Raw genomic sequence first — 18422 nt, forward strand, 5'->3', positions numbered from 1 at the left:
AATCATTATATCATTATCATCATCATCATACTACCCTCAGTAAATCATTGTCCTACTAAATTCTGCCCAAAAACTGTCAAGAGGATGTCATGTTCACCATTGATCTGGAGGTGTTTGTCTCCCCCTGGTGTCTGAGGCTGAACATGACAATGACTATTATTGTACTGAGGTAAGACAGCAGTATTGTGTAGTACAGAAGGTTAAAGTTCCCTAATATTGATCATAGACAGACACAGAAAAAAGTAGTGTGTTTTCACAAAATGCATCAGAACCTCCTTTTGGTGGATCTCAAAAGTCTTTCCTTGATTCCTTGCATCCTCTCTCCTAACCTCCTTCTCCAAACACATTGAGAGGGGAGGAAATCCAGACCTTCTCCAGTGCAAGAAGAAAGGACTCAAAATACTTTTGAGATTTACCCACAGGGATGGTTGTGCCATCATCACCTACCTGGTTTCTGATTGGCCATCTGCCTTCGGAGAGCGGCCGTGGCGGCGGCCTGTTGGGCCGGAATGGTTGCGGGCGTGGCTTTCTCAGTGGGCGGGGCGCCATGCTTCACCGTCTTAGTGGCTAGCGCTGTGCTGTCGGCCCCTCCCATGTTCATCTTATTGGTTGGAACTAGAAAACATCAATAAAGTAGAAGTTAGTGATGAACCTTGGCTTGGCGCCGCAGTGCCACTGCCAAGCCCCCAAAGAAGCCCTTGAAATACAAGAACGAACCAATAACATGAGCTAATACGGTGCAAATACAAAACCAGAAGAATTGGTTCACTCCTACCTGGGCTGATGATAGGGCTGAGGCCCAGGCCCATGCCCAGACCCATCCCAGGGTGCACCTTGCTGAAGGGGGTGGACTGGATGGCTCCAAACCCCACCCCTGGGTGCAGAGAGGGGGTGCGCACCACCGTGGGGTGGCGGGGCATGAGGACCGGGGGCAGGACCGGCAGGGGGGCGGGCTCGGGCTCCAGCTCCTCCTCTTCCACATAGTGGGATTGTTCGTGGTCCAGGGCCTGAGACAGGGAGGAGGTGGAGCTGACGTCGTCCAGATCCTCGTAGTATTTAGGAGAGAGGAAGGCTGAGCGGGACAGGTTGGCTGGGGAGACAAGGTTCACATGACGACGTTAGGACCTGTTAGAGTCTGTTATCCTTCGTTTCTTTTTCTCCTCACATCTCTGCAAAATACAATATGTTACACAGGTGTGTGAGAGGTACTGTACCTGGAGCAGTGGAGCGAACAGGTGGCGTCTGTCTCTTGGAGAGAAAGTTACGCAGCTGACACTGCTTCACTGGAGACATCTTAGCTGCAGGACAGATACAGTCATGTGACATTAACATGGGTTATAAACTGTTATACAGGCGTGCACTTTTATTAAACATCTATGGTATTGTGAAAAAAGCAGTCTTTTTACCTGGAGATTTGGAAGCGGTCATGGGAGTGGTCTCGAGACTTGCCTTCAGGAGTGCATTTCTCAAACTCTCTAGCTCGCTGTCCAGACTAGAGATAAGACAGAGTTAACAATCACAATACGTTATTATGTCTCATACAGTGCCCTCCACAAGTATTGGAAGAGGAAGCCATTTTGTCTTAAACATAGACATAACATTGAATTAAAGCTGAGAATTTCTACTTTGACCTCATAGTAATTGTTTGATTTCAAATTCAAACTCTTGGGAGTATAGATACTTATAATACTTATGGAGGGCCCTGTAATTGGATAAATTAGTCCCGAGCACTAATATTTCATCTAAATATACAAAATTACTCTGAAAATAAACCATCAGATTAATAAAAAATACCCCCCACCCCATGTCCCTCCCCCAGTCTTACCCCTGCTCTGTGGCGGCTGCAGGCTGGTGCCTGGGTAGACTAGGCTGGCTGGGCTGGCTGGGTGGAGGGCTGCTCCAGGCAGCAGTCTTGTTGTACAGTCTCAAGGCTTGGAGGTCCTTCAGCAGCTGGTCCAGCCTCTGCTTCTGCTGGTTGATGATGTCCAGGTTGTTGGCCAGAGCCGTGAACAGAGCCTCGCGCTCAGGGACGATCATGTGTCTGGGGGATGGAGGAGGGCGATAGGGGGATGGAGGAGGGAGGATGGGGGATGGAGGAGGGCGATAGGGGCATGGAGTTGGAGATAAAGAGAAAGTTCTTAAGTGCCATTCTTGTGTGCTCAAAACTAGGAAACTTTTCAAAAAAATGTTTGACTTGGAAACTTGTACAAAGATGATACCCGAGTTTCCAATTTAGAGAGCATCAGAATCAACCAATGATGAAACTCTCCGCAAATAAGTTTCTGAGATTGTACGAACGTCGCATTATACAGCATTTGAATATGCCATGTGTCCAGTTGCTTTGGTCACTCACTTCTGTTTCTTCTTCTTCTCCAGGTGTTTTTCCCACTCAGAGTCCAACACATCGTTTACATCCTCCACAGCAAACTTCACATACTGGTACAGCCTGCGGATCTCCTGGTTATGGGGCAAAAATGCATATGAAGAAACTATTAACATTTTTTTTATATTTTTTTTTACATATATTTATCCAGGTTAGTCTCATTGAAATCAAATCTATTTTTCAAGAGAGACCTTCTCATTAACTTGATGTAAGAACAGCTCATTTTATTATATATTATCCTACTCAATAATAAAACTACAAGTGAATCTTCTACACATGCCACTTATCACCCATTCTCTATGATCATCACATAGGTTCCATCTACTCAATGTTCACCTGATCTTTTGATTCACACACTCTTTCATTCATTTTCCATTCATTCTTCCATACCTTCTTTCCTCCTTGTTCCACACCAGTCCTACCTTGAGCTGGTCTTCACTGCGAGGGTCCAGCGGTTTCTTGTAGAGCAGCTGCAGGTAGCCCCTGTCTCTGTTGAGCTCACTCTGGGCCTTGGCGTCCTCCGCCCCGGCAAAGCCCTCCAGCATTGTGGTCTTCAGAGTACTGATGTCCCCGTGGAGAGACTGGGAGGAGGGGGGGGGGGGGGGGGGCACAGGAAGAGGATGTGAGGTCAGAGCAACATTTGTCTTGCGAGTTGCGACCCGAACAGAAAATCATCAGTTACACAACAACATCTTGGGTTGTCTCATATAACATGACGTGGTTCTGGGACGGACGATATTTGTTTTCTGCACTTGTTTAGCAATGTCTTGTCTCTACAATCTGTCTTACATCTACCCAATCCTTTCAGATCAACACTAAGTGTCATCTGGCCGCAGCAGGGGCTAACAGGGCTGTTGTTCTCTCGACCAGAAGAAGGCAGAAGGTACCTCTGTGGTCTCCTTGATCTCCAGGGTGAAAACGTGGAGGTCCTCAGACTCCTTCCTCAGTTCCCTCATCTCGTCCACGGTGCCCACCCTGAAGTCCGCCTTGTTACTGCGCAGCTTCAGGTCGTCCAGCTCCTTCTGGAAATGGGCTATCTGAGAGAAGGAAACAATCAGTTTGGTTGGTTTTGAGTGGGAGCATGGTGCTGATAACCGAGGATCAAGGCTTCCACTTCCCCACGGGCTCAGATACTGAATGTGTGTGGATATTGGCTATTCATAAAAGTGCCCGGTGACAGTATATATATACACATGCAGTAATGGTGGTCATCCAGTGAAGAAGCAGTGTGCTACAGCACTAAGTCCTATACTTACTTCCTCCAGTATGCCAGCCATGACCGGGTCGGCATCCTTCCTCTGCTGTAGCTGTCTTTCCAGAGCCTTCACATTCAACACGGCCTATAGCAGGGAACACACACAGTCACACACACACACACACACACACACACACACACACACACACACACGTAGGTACAGGATTCTCCACAGAGAGTTATCTCTGTAACATATAGCTACAGTATCTATCTCCAATTTATGGATCATTACGGTACAACACAGTACCTGAGGAGTTGGAGCACTGGTCTGTGTGGCAGGGGCAGGTCTCTGGACCACTGTAGGAGGGGTACTGGTCTGGACTGGCCGCACTGGGGCTGAGACACACACAGAACCAGGATATCACAGATCAAACATTAACTAAATTACAGGAGAATCAGCAGAACAGCTTATGTTGATATTCACAATGCCACTGCAGCCTACGTAACACCCAGAGTTTTTCTTGATCTATAACTCCAGGCCCTAACATTAGAAACAGACGGTACTCATCATGTGTGGTACATTTAGCCAATTGGTAAGAGCTGTGTTTTATAAATCAAGGTTATGCTGGTCATTACCAGGCGTGGCAGGGGCCTTGGTAGCGATGGGCAGGGGGGCCAGCTGGCTGCTGGGCTCAGAGAAGGCAGGTCTGGGGGTGGAAGTGGGGGCGAAGGAAAAGCCCTGGGTGGCTGGAGTGGCAGCTGGACCAGGGGTCTCCACAGCCAGAAACCTGGCGGGAGAGAGACAGAACATTATTATAACATGGTTCCTGTTATAGCAATATGTGCTAAAAAGCATAGTGGTGGCGAGAGATCTCTACAGCCAAAAATCTGGGGCGACGCAAAATGACTTATCTGTGCTTGACGTGGCCAGTGTTAGCCACCGACAGTAAAACTACTGGTCTTTAGACCACAGCTGGATTTGACCCTTCCCTCCCAACAACGTTCTTAAGGCCTTCCTGACCTCTCTCTCACCTGTCGTTGAGGTTGAGCTTCACAGCCGGGGTGGCAGGCTCAGGGGTGCCACGGAGCACCGTGATGGGGGAGGGGGTGGCCAGGCGCTGGGGGGTGGGGGCTAGAGCTGATGGGGCTGGGGACGGGGCTGGAGCAGGGGGGGCCTCCAGTGTCGGTTTGACCGAGGGGGCAAAGGAGAAGGCCGATGCTGCGGAGGGAGTCTCAGACGGGGGCTTGGAGGCGAAAGAGAACCCAGTGGAGGAACCCGGGGCGGGCGCCGAGCTGAAGGCGGTGGAGCCCCCCAGGGAGAAGGCTGAGGTGGGAGCAGCGGAGGAGGAGGAGGGGGGCAGAGAGAAGGAGAAGCCGGCGGGGGCTGGGGGTGCGGTGGTGAAGGGGGGTGGGGCCGGGGAGGCCGCGGGGGGAGGGGGGGTGGGTGTTGCGGCAGAGGAGGGGCGGAGAGGAGGGAACATGGCTGGGGCTGATGGGAGGGAGGAGGTGGGGTAAGGTGGCGGTGGAGCTGTAGACCCTGGAAACACACAGGAGAGAACAGCTGTCAGTGGATCATACATACAAGGTATCAGGACAACATACATATTATGGATATAACATATATTGGAAGTATTATAGAACAAAGGTATCCAGAAACAGTTATTTACAAGGGAAAACAGGTTATCAAAATGTGATTTAAGTTGTGTTGAGACTTCAGAAACAGATAAACTACTGCCAAAGCAAGCACTAAAGATCAGCTCTAACATTCCGATCATCTCCTAAATGATTAGAGAACACTGTCAGAACACTGTCTTCTCCTGACCTGCAGGGGGCGGTCTCTCTCCCTCCAGGGGCAGGTTGATGGGGGCAGAGACCAGCTGTTTGACCCCAGGGTTGAGGTTGAGCAGGGCGAAGGGGCACAGGACTCCATCTGTAGACAGTATCAGCAGGGTGGGCGCCGGGGGCAATGTCTTCTCATCAGCTGTAGGGAGACACGGGGGGATATATGGTGAAGAGGCAGGGACATGTGACATGTCATATGTACAGCTATACATATCGGCGTGCGCACACTCTCACACTCACACACACACACACACACACACACACACACACACACACACACACACACACACACACACACACACACACACACAGCATTTGAAAAAGTAATATTGCTCTGTAGTGCATGTGACCCCAGTCATATCTCGGCATAAACACAGCCCAGAGTCCCTGGTAGAAAACCCAGGAGGACAAGAATTTATGTGATGTGACACACAATTAGTGTGGCTGCCTGGCTGAGGGCGGCTCAGGCAAACAGAACAGAACAACAGTTTAGAGCAGACGGCCCAAGGTAAGGCTCATCAGCATTCAGAGACACGAATGTCTGGTCTGGCACTGTTGTTTGTTTTCGTCCCTTTCCTCTGAGTCATTATAATGAGTATATGAGGCCTCGCCAACGTGAACTCTCTCTCCCTCCCTATCCGCATCTCTCGCCTTCACCCTTATTTCCCCCTTCCTCTCCTTCCGTCTCCATTTTACCTTCATCTCTCGCCTTCACCCTTCTTTCTCCCTTCCATCTCCATCCCACCTTCTTCTCTCTCTCTCACTCAACACAGGCGGCGGTTCACTTGAGACAGTGGTTTGATCAGAATACAATCATGTCCAAATGCAGCTCAAATTGGTGCGTTTGCTGCTAGGAGAGTTGTGTGAGCGGGAGTGCTACGTGACTGTCTGGCTCTGTGCCTGAAGCAGTATACCTCCTGAGACAGTAGTACATCACTATTCCTTTCACAGAGTCTGAGAATCCTGCACCAACCAGCAGGCATGCATACGAAACAATGCAATTAATCTGTTTCATGAAGGTCTAGACCTTCAAAATGTATTTCATAAGTGAACTTAGTACCATGTAATATATACTGAACATAACTTCTTCTAATTACAGTTTGTGCATGTTTTCTCAACTCTTCATCTTCTGCAAACAAACACATCAGTTGATTTTAAACTGTTTATTTGCTCCTTTCTCTAGGCCCTTATTGACCACCTAACTTACTTAAGTAAGCCCAGAGTAACATATCATTAATATTTGATCTAAAAAGTCAGATTTTGTAACCTAATACATTTGATAATAAGCACTGAGCCCTGTTGACAGAGCAGAATCGCTGTCTCGCAACAACTTTTGAGGATCCTCATCCTCATCCTCATCTACATTGTGGTGGTCATCTTCAAAGTTGTTTCTGCGGGTCACAAAAAGCTAAATAGCGATCATAGCTGAATTAAATGTAAAAGTGCTTCATTGACATTTCACAAAGATGCACTTGTTTTTGCAAGAAATCTTTGAAAAAGAACAATCATTTTGTGTCAATATGAAAAGCGTATACTACAATATCAAAACATTACATGTCATGTCTCAAAATCTATATCCATCTCACCTCGGCGTTGTTTTATGTCATGTGGATTCGAGAAGAAAGATGACAAGTTCAACAAGAAAGTGGAGGTTTCAGTAATAGCCTAGTTTTAATTAGTAAGGATGCTATTTTTCTGATCTTTGACCACTTTTTTTATTTTTTTTATTTTTTTACTTTGGCCTCCATTGATTTCGGTCACCAGAATTTTGGCCATCCTTCAAGGGTAAACACTACAAATGGAAAACAACTTTCAAATGGATTGTGATAAAGACATGCGGTTTGGATCATTGGCTTTCTTAGAGGATTATCTATACATATTATTTTATCCATTGGTAAAGAAAAAAAAAATGCATTTTGTATCACCTTGGGCCTACACTATGTGAACATGATGAAGCAATATGGTCCACCATGCTAGATACAGGATCTGAATATTTGCTTGTCCTTTCCAGTACCTACGTAAAGGACACATGACTGGTTTGGAATGAGGCCATAGAGACTAAAAGCTGTAAGGTTTGGAATGAGGCCATTAAGACTACAACCTGTAAAGTTTGGAATGCAGCCACGGTGAGTAAATGCTGCAAGGTGTGGAATGAGGCCATGGAGTAAAAGCTGTAAGGTTTGGAATGAGGCCATGGAGACTAAAAGCTATAAGGTTTGGAATGGGGCCATGGAGACTAAAAGCTATAAGGTTTGGAATGGGGCCATGGAGACTAAAAGCTATACGGTTTGGAATGGGGCCATGGAGACTAAAAGCTATAAGGTTTGGAATGGGCCCATGGAGACTGACAGACAGCACTACTTACTGATGTGTATCTCCTGCTGGCTGGTGTAGTCTATAGCCAGCCCGAGAGGCAGCGTGTCGTCGCTGTTCTGGGAGACAGGCAGTTCTCCTCTGCTGGCGTCCTCAAGCAGCCACAGCTCCCAGTTGGTCTGAAGAGGACAATAACAACAACGGTTTACACTGGTTTATCAATGTCTCACTTGAACAGTCATCGATAGAGTTAGAGTTTTTAGAGACCTTTAATTATCAATATCACTTGACTACTGCTTGATTTCTTCATTGATGCTGGAGGGGAGTTGGCTTGGCTTGAATGCTGTTAGGTTTTAAATGGATCTCTGACAATGCATTGCAAAAAAAGACAGACAGTGAAGGCCCAGGGTGAGCATTACACCAACCTCCAACCTCCGACACTATTAGTAGTGTTACCTTGTCCTCTTGCTTGGCGATGATGCTGACTTCAATAGAGGCTGCTGATGCAGCAAGAACAACATCCCTGCAAGAACAACATATTAACTTGTTTAAAAAAAAAAAGAAGGTAATAACTGACTCTGCATACAAATGCCTAAGTCTTCTGCAGAGAAGAGACAGGACAGAATAATCAGGACAGAATAATGAGAACACACCCACACACACCTACACACACACCTACACACACACACGTCTCTCACCAGTCCTCTATGTGGCTGAGGAGGTAGTGGTGTTGTCTCTCAGTGCAGGTGCCATACACCAGGTCTTGGAAGTTCAGGTACCTCTCATCCCTCTTCTCATCCTTTTTCTGTGGGATCAAGTTCACATTCAGGTTCAAAAGTGTGTCCTTTTTGTTGGGGTTAGAGATAGACATTTGAATGGATATGTTTCACTGTCACTGTACAGTGTAGTTGTATTATAGTTCATTAAGTTGTATGCGATCTGCTGGCCACTTTTATTTTTATTTATTTATTTATTTTGGGGGGTGGGGGGTATTCTCCAGCTTTTGAAGGGACCGACTAATAGCAAGACAAAAACAATATAACCACCATTTCAGAGGTAACACATTTCAGCCGCTAAGTGGAAAGACACTGATGACATGAAATATGCTACCGAAATGATCTCATCATCAGTGGAATAAAGAAAAGCTGTACTCACAGGGAGGGAGACCACCACCAATTCAGGAGGAGTCTCTGGGGAGCCATCGGCCGCTGCGTACGCCACAGCAAACACAAACGTACTCAGCCACTGCACGTCCAGCACTGAGGGGAGAGATAGAGTGATAGAGAGAGAGAGGGAGAAAGAGAGAGAGAGAGACACACACTGAGAAAAAGCTGTGAGATTTTAAGTATTCATCTGAAAGAGTGTTGTTGTTTTTGTCCAATATTGAGGAGTATTGGGAGTGGTATTACTTAATGAAGGCCAGGCTTGTGTCTACCTCACCTTTGACTGGGTTGTCAGAGCTGTAGAAGCTTGGACAGGGGATCACTTTCTTCTCCTGCAGGGCCTGGTCAGGAGAGCACAGAGACAGTCATGGACATGCTCCATTTCACACGTTATAATGAATGCCACCTGCATTACAGGCGTTATAAAACATACCACCGTGTAATTCATAGGTTGTTACTGTTTATTACCATGTAGTTCCTCAGTATAATCAATCTATAATACATTTATAATAAAATATGTCATTGCATGTACAGTAAAGTACCTCATAAGGATCATGTTTAGTATTTCTTAACGAGTGGGCCGGACTTACTGGAGTGTACTGACTGACTGTGGCGTTCATCTTTCCTGCTGCTACTTGCTTCCCTTTGGGACTCCAACACACTGTAAGAGGGGGATGATAGAATTAATTAACAGGAATATGTTCAAAAATGACACTTCAAGTGAGAACTGACAACAGTCACAGCATGTATCTCTCAACATATCACTCACAGTGATGACACTGTGTCGCTGGTTTGAATTATTTAAAAATAGATCCCCTCCTTCCTTCCGTGAAAAAATCTAATCTTACACTTGGTTTATGAAAGCAATGCAGTGGAAAGCTTGCTTCGACCAATCCAATTATGTTAGATGAGAGGACATTTGATCAGTGATTAACACAAGGTAATAAGGAAGAAAGGGGGCATTTTTAACGTATTTGAACAGGGCCTATATGATATCCCACTCACCACAGGTGATGCCTATGGCGGCAGGTAGCTGGGCCTGGATTGTGACGCTGTCTGTGACCTCCAGGATCATCATACTGCCGTCAGACAGACAGGCAGCCAGCACAGACGCCTGTACAGGGTTCCATTTGAGGTCCTGCACACACGTGCCCGGTTCTGCTCCCGGCCGCAGGGAGGCGAACGGCAGCTTGTGCTGTCGGGCCTAGAGACAGTGGCGGGGGGGGGGGGGGGGGAGACAGTGGCGGGGGGGGGGGGGAGACAGTGGCGGGGGGGAGGAAGACAGTGAGATACTAGGTATATTGACTGAATATGGAGAGGAAGTTGAAGGTGACAAATCAATGTGTTTGCAGTCTGTAGAAAAGCATGAAGTACAAAGCCAGTGTAACAGTGAATAGTTCCACTTCTAACTTTAAATAGTAACTTCTTAAAACTATACATAATGTGAAAATAATGCATCTCAAAACATTTTCAGCCAAATATTGTCAAAACCTCTGTCAGCTGTCTACGGGGGCTGAGATGAGAGCTTTGTCATTATTCAGTATCAATAAGAGGAGGCTAATCACCCTGTTGATGAAGGTGCGGACATCGTAGAAGCCCAGCGATAGGCCAGACTCCTCTGCCATGCCACAGACAGACAGGGTGAGCTCATCACTGCTGAGGGCTAGGTTGTGCATTGGCAACTCCACTGGGACCTCCACCAACGCTATTACACCCTGGACTGAGAGAGGGGGAGAGAGAGACAGATAGTTGGGAAGAGGAAAGATAGGGAGTGTAGAGTTGAAGACATATCTAGTTTGATTTTAACACAGGTTCCTCAATTACACAATATCTAGTGAACATCAAAACAACAACTGTACGTTGTATGGAGTACAATATGTGGGATGTGTAACCGACCTATTTCATTTGAGTTGCCATCAACTTTGTCGGCAGCAAGGATGTCCCGTGTGAGGTACACCTTGAGCTTTCTGTCTTGTCCGACAAAGGTCAGTCCAAATTTGTTGGAGAGCGCCAGCAGACTCGATCTTTCTTTTGGTAGGTCGTCAGGTGAATCAAACACACGGGTTTTCTTCATTTGCCGAAACTGAAAATCCTAAAAAGTAATGAAATGCATAACAGAGCAGTCAGTTAAATACCTTATAACCAAGATGAGTTATTTCTTGCTGTTAAAGTAGATCTAATAAGCAAATGGAGCACAACACAAGCAAACGAATGATAATATCAGTGACAACAGTGAACTTGAACTAACAAACAGGACAGCAAAGCAATCAGCTGATCATTCACAGCATATTGGAGACAACATGTTATATTGTTAATGTTGTTGTTATTGCGGTGAGCAAGCTGAGTGAGCTAGCTAATATTGAGTCAAATGTCTGTTCTCAATCAGTTGATCGTTAGTCTAGAAAGGCTTATGAAAACGAGCTAGCTATAATAACTCTAGCTATCTAGCTTGGTAGCTAACCGGTTGAGAACTCTTGAGGAGGCAAGCTAGCTAGCTTAGCCAAGCTAAGCCTTAGCTACACACAGCAATTTGCAGCAAGCTATCATACCTACCTTCATTTCCCTTTCGGGAGGAGAGTCCAGATCGTCACTCATTTTGAATCAATGGCAGACAACTACTGCCTTCGCTGTACTGAAGTTTATGAAATGTACACCACTTTATTTAGCTCCGTCACAATTTCCACACGAAACGAACGCATACCGCGCTTATTTTGCGAATGAATGCAACAAGCAAGGGGGAAGTGATGCATAGGGCGAATAGTCAACGCCAGAGCAATGCGATAGATTGTCAGACCAAGGTAATCCCACCTTGATACATCCCTATGATATTTTGGTGATAAATATCAGTGTTTGGTAACAGTGTAGATTAATTCAACTCAGTGGTGTAGTTTCAAGTTTACATGCAGACATGTGACCTCTCAACTATCAATTCTGAATATGTACTTATGCATGAAGCATCACACTGTATTTATGGATTGTAAACATTATAGAATACAAACATTGTAAATGGGAATGCATTTGACGTCATCGATGTGATGTCTGTCAATGCCCATGAGGGGATAAATAAAGTTGAATGTAATTGGTAAATTAGTTGTTTGTATTGTGTTGTTAGTATAAGTACATTTGTGATGCATTACTTTTCCTACAGTATCTACTGCACTGTGTTAGAAAAACACGCAAAATAGAAACACTGTGAGTACAAATCTTTATGGGAAACATAATTCAAAAGTGTTCTGACCACTGGAAAACCAAAGCCAAAGAAGTGATTTTCGAGGGGATGCTACTTGGCAGATAGGCAAAATAAGTTGATCGGGGAAAATGAAGGAAGGAGACAGAAGATATGGTGAAGTAAGGAGTTTTATTAGAAAGCAGACTTTTCAGTATTGCATTTGAAAGAAATCAGTTACTCTTTGAACTACACAATGTCAACCTCAACTGAATTTGGTGATTGAAGGAAATATGATATAACATGATGGGAATGAAGATTATTTATTCTTTATGCAACATTAAAAGTGGCATCTTGCGTTTTTCTTGTAGTATATATCATTGATGCTTAAGTCAGAAGGCGCATAAACATTTTTTGTAATTTTTCTTTTAAAATATAAAGCAGTTGCAGAGTTCCACCCCCATTGCCATAAACACTGAAACTCTCCCCTCCCAGATCGCCAGGTTCCAGCCCTCTGTAGGCTTCACACAAATCCAATTTCTCAAGGTTCCATACATAAAATTAGAATGATGAGCTCATCACTGAGATCTCATTCTAATTATATGGTTCCATACATGTCAGATAATGATTCTCTGCCACCAAATACACCCAATCATCACCTTGTCAACAAAGAAGTTGCCCCAAACTGTTCTAGGATCAGCTTAAGCTACCCTCATGCTGATGTGATTATGTTTCAGTTGAAAAACATAACTGACCCTAGATCAGTGCTAAGGGGGGACTTCTTTTTAATCAACCACTATAGTAGCTGAGTAAAACCTGCAGTTGTATTGGCAACACTGAGGGCCAGAGTACAGTTGGCGCAGCCACAGGTCTCAATCAACTCTGGAGCTGTTAGCTCAAACGGACCAATAGCAAAGCTGGAAACGACAAGGCAGGAAGTAGCAGGAGCCCAGCGGTTCGTGACAGTTCTGTTATCCCTCCCATAGTGCACTTGGGTCTTCCCCATTCTGATTGTCTGCGCTCTGAGCACATGGCTTTGAAGGTCACTCTTTCACCTTTCCTCAAACCTTCGGTCATTCTTTAATATTGAATGTTTTTTTTTTCTTCTTCTTTTAATTTCTAAAGTGCTGGCATTATGTCCAAAGTCACATAAACAAAATTTAGTGCAGTTATTATCCAAGTCTGCATTGGGTTCACACATGCGCATACATTACAATAGTCAGTCTTCCCATATCTCGCACAACCAGACTGTGCTATTACAATTGCTTTAAGCAGGGTAGGTTTATGCAAACTGTCAATAGAAAGAGAGGGCCAAGGTATCACTGTATCATTGGTAGACAAAATGTATACTCTTGGTAGGATTATACACTGACTGCTTGGTTAGAGTATCATAGCAAAGAGCTTGATATACTGTACATACTGTAAAATGCATGGTGTGTCAAGACTTCAATGGGTTAGAGGAGACTAATGGGTGTCACAGTTTTCAGCATGCATTATATTACAGACATTGAACAAAAGTTGTTTGAAAATTGTTATTGTGATTGACCCTTGGAAAAATCCAGATGAAAGGACCAGTAGTTGTATCCTCCTCTTACAGGATCAACAACCGTTACACCAGAGCAGTTGCCAGGAATAGAGCTCTGTAGAAGTGGGTAGGGATTGGGCAATAAAATGGCTGACAAAGCAGTTGGTTATGAAGAAAACTGAACAGGTTACAATTCATTGCCAAAATAGAGGACTTGAGAAGTCCACTCAACACAATCCCATTTTGTTCAAACAGTTGAAAAAGTGTATGTTTAGTTGGAGGAAACTGCAATTTGATTGATTAGTGCTGATATCTGGGAGTCAAAAGAGGCCTCATTTTGAATAAAAGGTGCAATAACGTAAACATTGTAAATTGGTACATTATGTTATTACATACATATTACGGGACAGCAATGTTTTTCGGCCACCACATACAGAGCTCTCTTAGGGTTAGCCACAGACATTCTCTGAGTATCACCTCAGCTTCTAGTGCAACATCATTTTGATTTCCATTATTTTAACCCAGCAAAGAGTCAAGAAAATAGTTTGTGAGGATTGTTGTTTTGTTGCTGTTGTTGTTGTTGTTGTTGTTGTTGTTGTTGTTGTTGTTGTGTACTGGGAACAAGATGCAGTAAGGCAGGCAGGAAGCAAATCAGATATAGACAGATTGAAGGATTAAACAAGGCAAATAAACAAAGAAAATTAACAAACATGGGTTCCTATGGGTGAGAGTGAACTCCACTACTGTACTGTTCCAAGACTCGTCTGAAGTATTTCCAGTAAGTTACTTGATGTGGTCAGTCTTAACTGGAACAAACTTGTTTGAGTGTGTTACAAACTAGCGAATACATTGATCAAGTCTACATAGTATTCGAAATGAGAAAGTAACCCTTTAGTCAACCAATATGTCACTCAAGTAATAGACCACTATTGACAAGCAGTGGAGTAGACTTGGTAGTTATAACAGTTTATTCTATGTGATAATAATATGCCACTATTTTGCTGTTTGTCAGAATCTCTATACCTATACAAGCATGTCCATGCAAACAAAGTCACAGTATTTGTTCTCAAGTTGACACAGATTTTGTTGCAGAAGGCAAATCGATTTCTTCAACAGGCCTCAAGTCCAGATTTTCATTATTATTTTCTTAAAGGAACATATACAGTACAGTACATACAGTAAAGGGGTGATATTCAAAGAAAACTCAAGTTAGCTCCCACATCCTAACCCTGCCTGTCAATGTATACTGCAAAAAGCATCTTTAAACATTAGCATCATACACCTTAGCATTCAGTACATACAACTTGACTTGGCTCCATTCTAAAACCATGACTCTAAAGCTAGTCTCATTATGTCGCTGTCCCATCCCAATGCAAACAGATGGTGTTTAAGCACAACACTCTCCCCCTGCAGTCTCGATTAAGGCACTGATCCCCACCCTACTTCATCACAACAGGACAGATAACAACACTTCCCATCCTACACTATCAACCCTAATGACTGTATTTCACTGAAAGGCCATTTTACTCCCCCATAGAGACAGCGGCGGTTGTCCATGCAAATAGACCAAAGAGGAGGGTAGTCTATTACCTTGATGGTAGGTTTTCTAACTGACTGTCTACTGGGGGGGGGGCTGTTTACTTTAAGGTGGGTGGAAAGAGTAATAGTAATAGTAATAATATTTTTTTTTATGTCAATGTATAATTTTGATACCAACTGTTTTGAGAACAGGGAAGTTAATTGGTTTCTTGTGGGGATATGGATATAATAAGATCGGAAAGTGCACACAATATACCCAGGCTAGTCTGTCAGTATATATATAAGGGGATTCTCAGACAAGTAGTCCATCATCACATTAGAAGACCTCTTCAGAGCCCTTCCTCAACTAGTCAAATCACAGCAGCTCCAGTACTATAGCAATCAGAGGGAAAGAGAGTGAGACCCCACACCTTTCAAACAAGAGTCAATGTTATTCTCTGGCCCACTTTGATGAGTAGGCTACACAACTCATTAACAGCTGCTAGAAGACTGTTCTATACCGTGGCACCAAGTTGCAGTACTCTAACCAAAACAGTGCTACAGTTTACATTCACCCACAGTCCCATTCACACCCCCCTCCCCAACACACCCCAGGGTTCTCCCCACGATTTTTGAAGTGGCGCTGGATTGCATTATCAAAACCTTTATTTATGTCAAAATGCGCAAAAATATCGCTAAAACGCTGAATTCAGGACCATCAGAACGCTTTCACTTTTGCTTTCGTTTCTAACAACGATGTCGTTGGCGATTAAAGATAGTTACTCTATCATTACTAAATACATCGATTAATTTGCCTTGTAATGTTTAGAAAGTGGCGTCGAAAAGTTCGGTGGTGCAGCGTCACTCTTACATTCTTTGGGGAGAACCCTGCACCCGCTAGCCCTCTTCTCCGTGGCAGATCACATTTCTCAAAAAAATACTCTTGTAAACGTTTTTATTTTTTCTTATTACCTAGTGCAATTATAACCCTGTGCTCCTTATTATAGAAACAGGACCATCTTAAAGCTTCCCCAAAAAGAACCATATACAGGATAATATTAAAAATAATATAGATATCAAACACAACACAACCGGTCCAATCTTTTAAAATGGCACAGAAATAAAGCATTTTGAATTTGAAAGGTATGATGGGATATCTATTTGTTCTATTTATTTCCTATAGCATCCCTACCAGCGTTTTGAAACATGGCCCATTGTATGATCTAATGACATTGGGGGCAATAGGCTCTCCATTACTGAAATCAGGTGAATCTTGTTTACTAAATATCAACTTTTCCAGAACAATAACATCTTATCTACACATGATGTGCCTTCCCATTGTGCAATCATGGAACAGAGATGCAGAGTGAGGCTTTTCAAAAGGCTGGCAGTTCAAGTTATTGTCTTGAAGGTTTTTGGGACAACATTAACTCCACTGTTTCCTCAGTATATGATTTTTCTTAACGGTGTATGAAGCTATGATCAAGCAGACATTCATGAACTAGAACATACATACAGTGTGGGGGTCTGATCTGATCTATAGGCCTTTTCAGCGACCAATCATTTGAGTTTTCGAGGCTATTTTGACTCCATCCATAACTGTTACAACAAAGGAACAGAGTGAGAACAGACAAAAATATATTGAAAAAGAAAAAGTGCGACAAAACTAGTAAATGCCGCTGTGCAACATTTGTGTCTCTCCCCCCTGCAGTAGAGCCACAGCCGTCGGCAGCACGACCCCTCGTCCAACCTCAAATCATCCAATCAAACAAGGAGATATGGGGGCAAATAGCCAATCGGTCACCTCTTTATAACAGTCATGTCTAAGCAGCTCCTTAGACTCCGCCTCTCTCCTTCCCTAACCTCTTCAAGTGCAAATGCAATAAGCCAGCAGAAATGTCTTGTATTAGTTTCATTCAATAATTTACAAATAACAAAATGGCAGAGGAGGGAGAAGCGGTAGGCTGGGTGCTGTAGGCTGTAGTCTTTAGTGCCGATCCTTCGATCACTTCGTAGTGAGAACAGTGCTTTTCATCACCTGCAACACACTTATAGAAGTACTGTAGTATGCCCTACTCAGCATACTATGAAGTACGCTCTTCTTAGCATACTATCTCTAGTGCCCTCCTCTGCGGATCAAAACCAGGCCAAACTCGGGCCAAAACCAGGCCAAAGCCGGGCCAAAGCCAGGTCAAATACATGACACAGAGTAGAAATGAGGGGAAATGTCTCTCCTTCCGTGGATATTAATCATGTATCTTCAGACAACAATAGCTGTTTCTCTTCTTGATGCGGATTCAAAAGTGGATCTGTTTTGTATTTTTTCTGTAATTCTCTGTATTTATTTAACATGCAAGCTTTGTGTTAGTGCATGTTGGTGTTTGTGTGTCTGGCATCTCCGTTACTTAATCTGTATTATAGCAGGGTGTGTTGTATTGTAAAAGTATGTATGCTAAGTGTTGCAAGCACTCATAAGCTGTCTGCTAAGATTAGAGGTTAAAATCACAAGGTGTGTGTTTGTGTGTGTGTGTGTGTGTGTGTGTGCGCGCATGTTTTCATCTCCAAACAGACACAGGCATTGCATTGACGACCTCATATAACATGTCATGAGAGGATCATCCATAAAACCATAAACAAATAAGCCCTTGATAATTTCAGACCACTAGTTAATTGCGTAGAAAGCGACTATCCTTAAGCGACAGGAGAGAGGGCTAAGAGTTTCTTCTCTATGTCACAAAATCACATGCTCCTTTTTTCTTTTGGCATATCAAATTGTTAAACCGATCTCTCTGTTGTGTATACTGAGATAATAAAAATATAACTACAACCTCAAATGACATATTACTTTCATGAGAGAAATGCAGTGTTCCTTATTGAATGTGCGTCATTATGCAGGACATGTACTATGTTACTATTTAAGAACACTGTATGTTCAGTCTGCCACACAGACAGACACTGTGATCAGTTTCATAGTCAAGGCTACTGCGGTTATTTTCAGTAGCAGAATAGCTTTCCTAGAAAGAGGAATATCCTTTTACAAAGTCGTATCTATGCCAGACTCCATAAACAGGCAGGAAAGTAACTGTTACTTTGGTCAAGCAAATTTCGTTGCTATGTACTGTTACAGTACATCATTTGTTCTGTCTAAACCACATTTTGATGGAGGATGAACCAGAATACTAAGGTTTAGATAAAAGTTGCTATCTGAAAGTAAGTATTGTATGATAAAATCAGAACATTTCTATCCTCTTGACTTCTATAAAAAGGTTTCCCCAAGCCATGCCTGTGTCTGTTCAGCCTCTGCTAACAAGTACACT

General features: G+C 43.8%; 2 protein-coding genes across 5 annotated transcripts in view; both read right to left on the reverse strand.

Moving 5' to 3' along the window:
• The window catches only part of nup214 (nucleoporin 214), a 43386-nt gene extending 31776 nt beyond the window's left edge, over positions 1-11610 (reverse strand). For all 4 annotated transcript variants that reach the window (XM_083669517.1, XM_083669516.1, XM_083669515.1 and 1 more), the window contains exons 1-23: positions 11450-11610; positions 10793-10988; positions 10462-10616; positions 9902-10100; positions 9487-9557; positions 9174-9237; positions 8889-8992; positions 8432-8538; positions 8190-8256; positions 7786-7912; positions 5401-5559; positions 4611-5115; positions 4215-4366; positions 3886-3974; positions 3640-3723; positions 3271-3420; positions 2806-2964; positions 2354-2457; positions 1826-2041; positions 1407-1492; positions 1215-1298; positions 776-1090; positions 448-615 (exon numbers count right to left, since the gene is read on the reverse strand). In XM_083669517.1, the coding sequence (XP_083525643.1) occupies positions 448-615; positions 776-1090; positions 1215-1298; positions 1407-1492; positions 1826-2041; positions 2354-2457; positions 2806-2964; positions 3271-3420; positions 3640-3723; positions 3886-3974; positions 4215-4366; positions 4611-5115; positions 5401-5559; positions 7786-7912; positions 8190-8256; positions 8432-8538; positions 8889-8992; positions 9174-9237; positions 9487-9557; positions 9902-10100; positions 10462-10616; positions 10793-10988; positions 11450-11491 (3403 nt within the window). In that variant the 5' untranslated portion in view covers positions 11492-11610. The remainder of the gene's footprint in view (positions 1-447; positions 616-775; positions 1091-1214; positions 1299-1406; positions 1493-1825; positions 2042-2353; positions 2458-2805; positions 2965-3270; positions 3421-3639; positions 3724-3885; positions 3975-4214; positions 4367-4610; positions 5116-5400; positions 5560-7785; positions 7913-8189; positions 8257-8431; positions 8539-8888; positions 8993-9173; positions 9238-9486; positions 9558-9901; positions 10101-10461; positions 10617-10792; positions 10989-11449) is intronic.
• A 2198-nt stretch (positions 11611-13808) lies between these two features.
• Positions 13809-18422, reverse strand: part of nacc2 (NACC family member 2) — a 26473-nt gene continuing 21859 nt past the window's right edge. Inside the window, exon 6 of the mRNA XM_083670073.1 lies at positions 13809-18422. This exon is cut by the window's right edge and continues 783 nt beyond it. The gene's annotated coding sequence lies outside the window, so the exon portion shown is untranslated.

The sequence above is a fragment of the Argentina silus genome (genome assembly GCF_951799395.1).
Source record: "Argentina silus genome assembly, chromosome: 5".
Taxonomy (NCBI): Eukaryota; Metazoa; Chordata; class Actinopteri; order Argentiniformes; family Argentinidae; genus Argentina; species Argentina silus.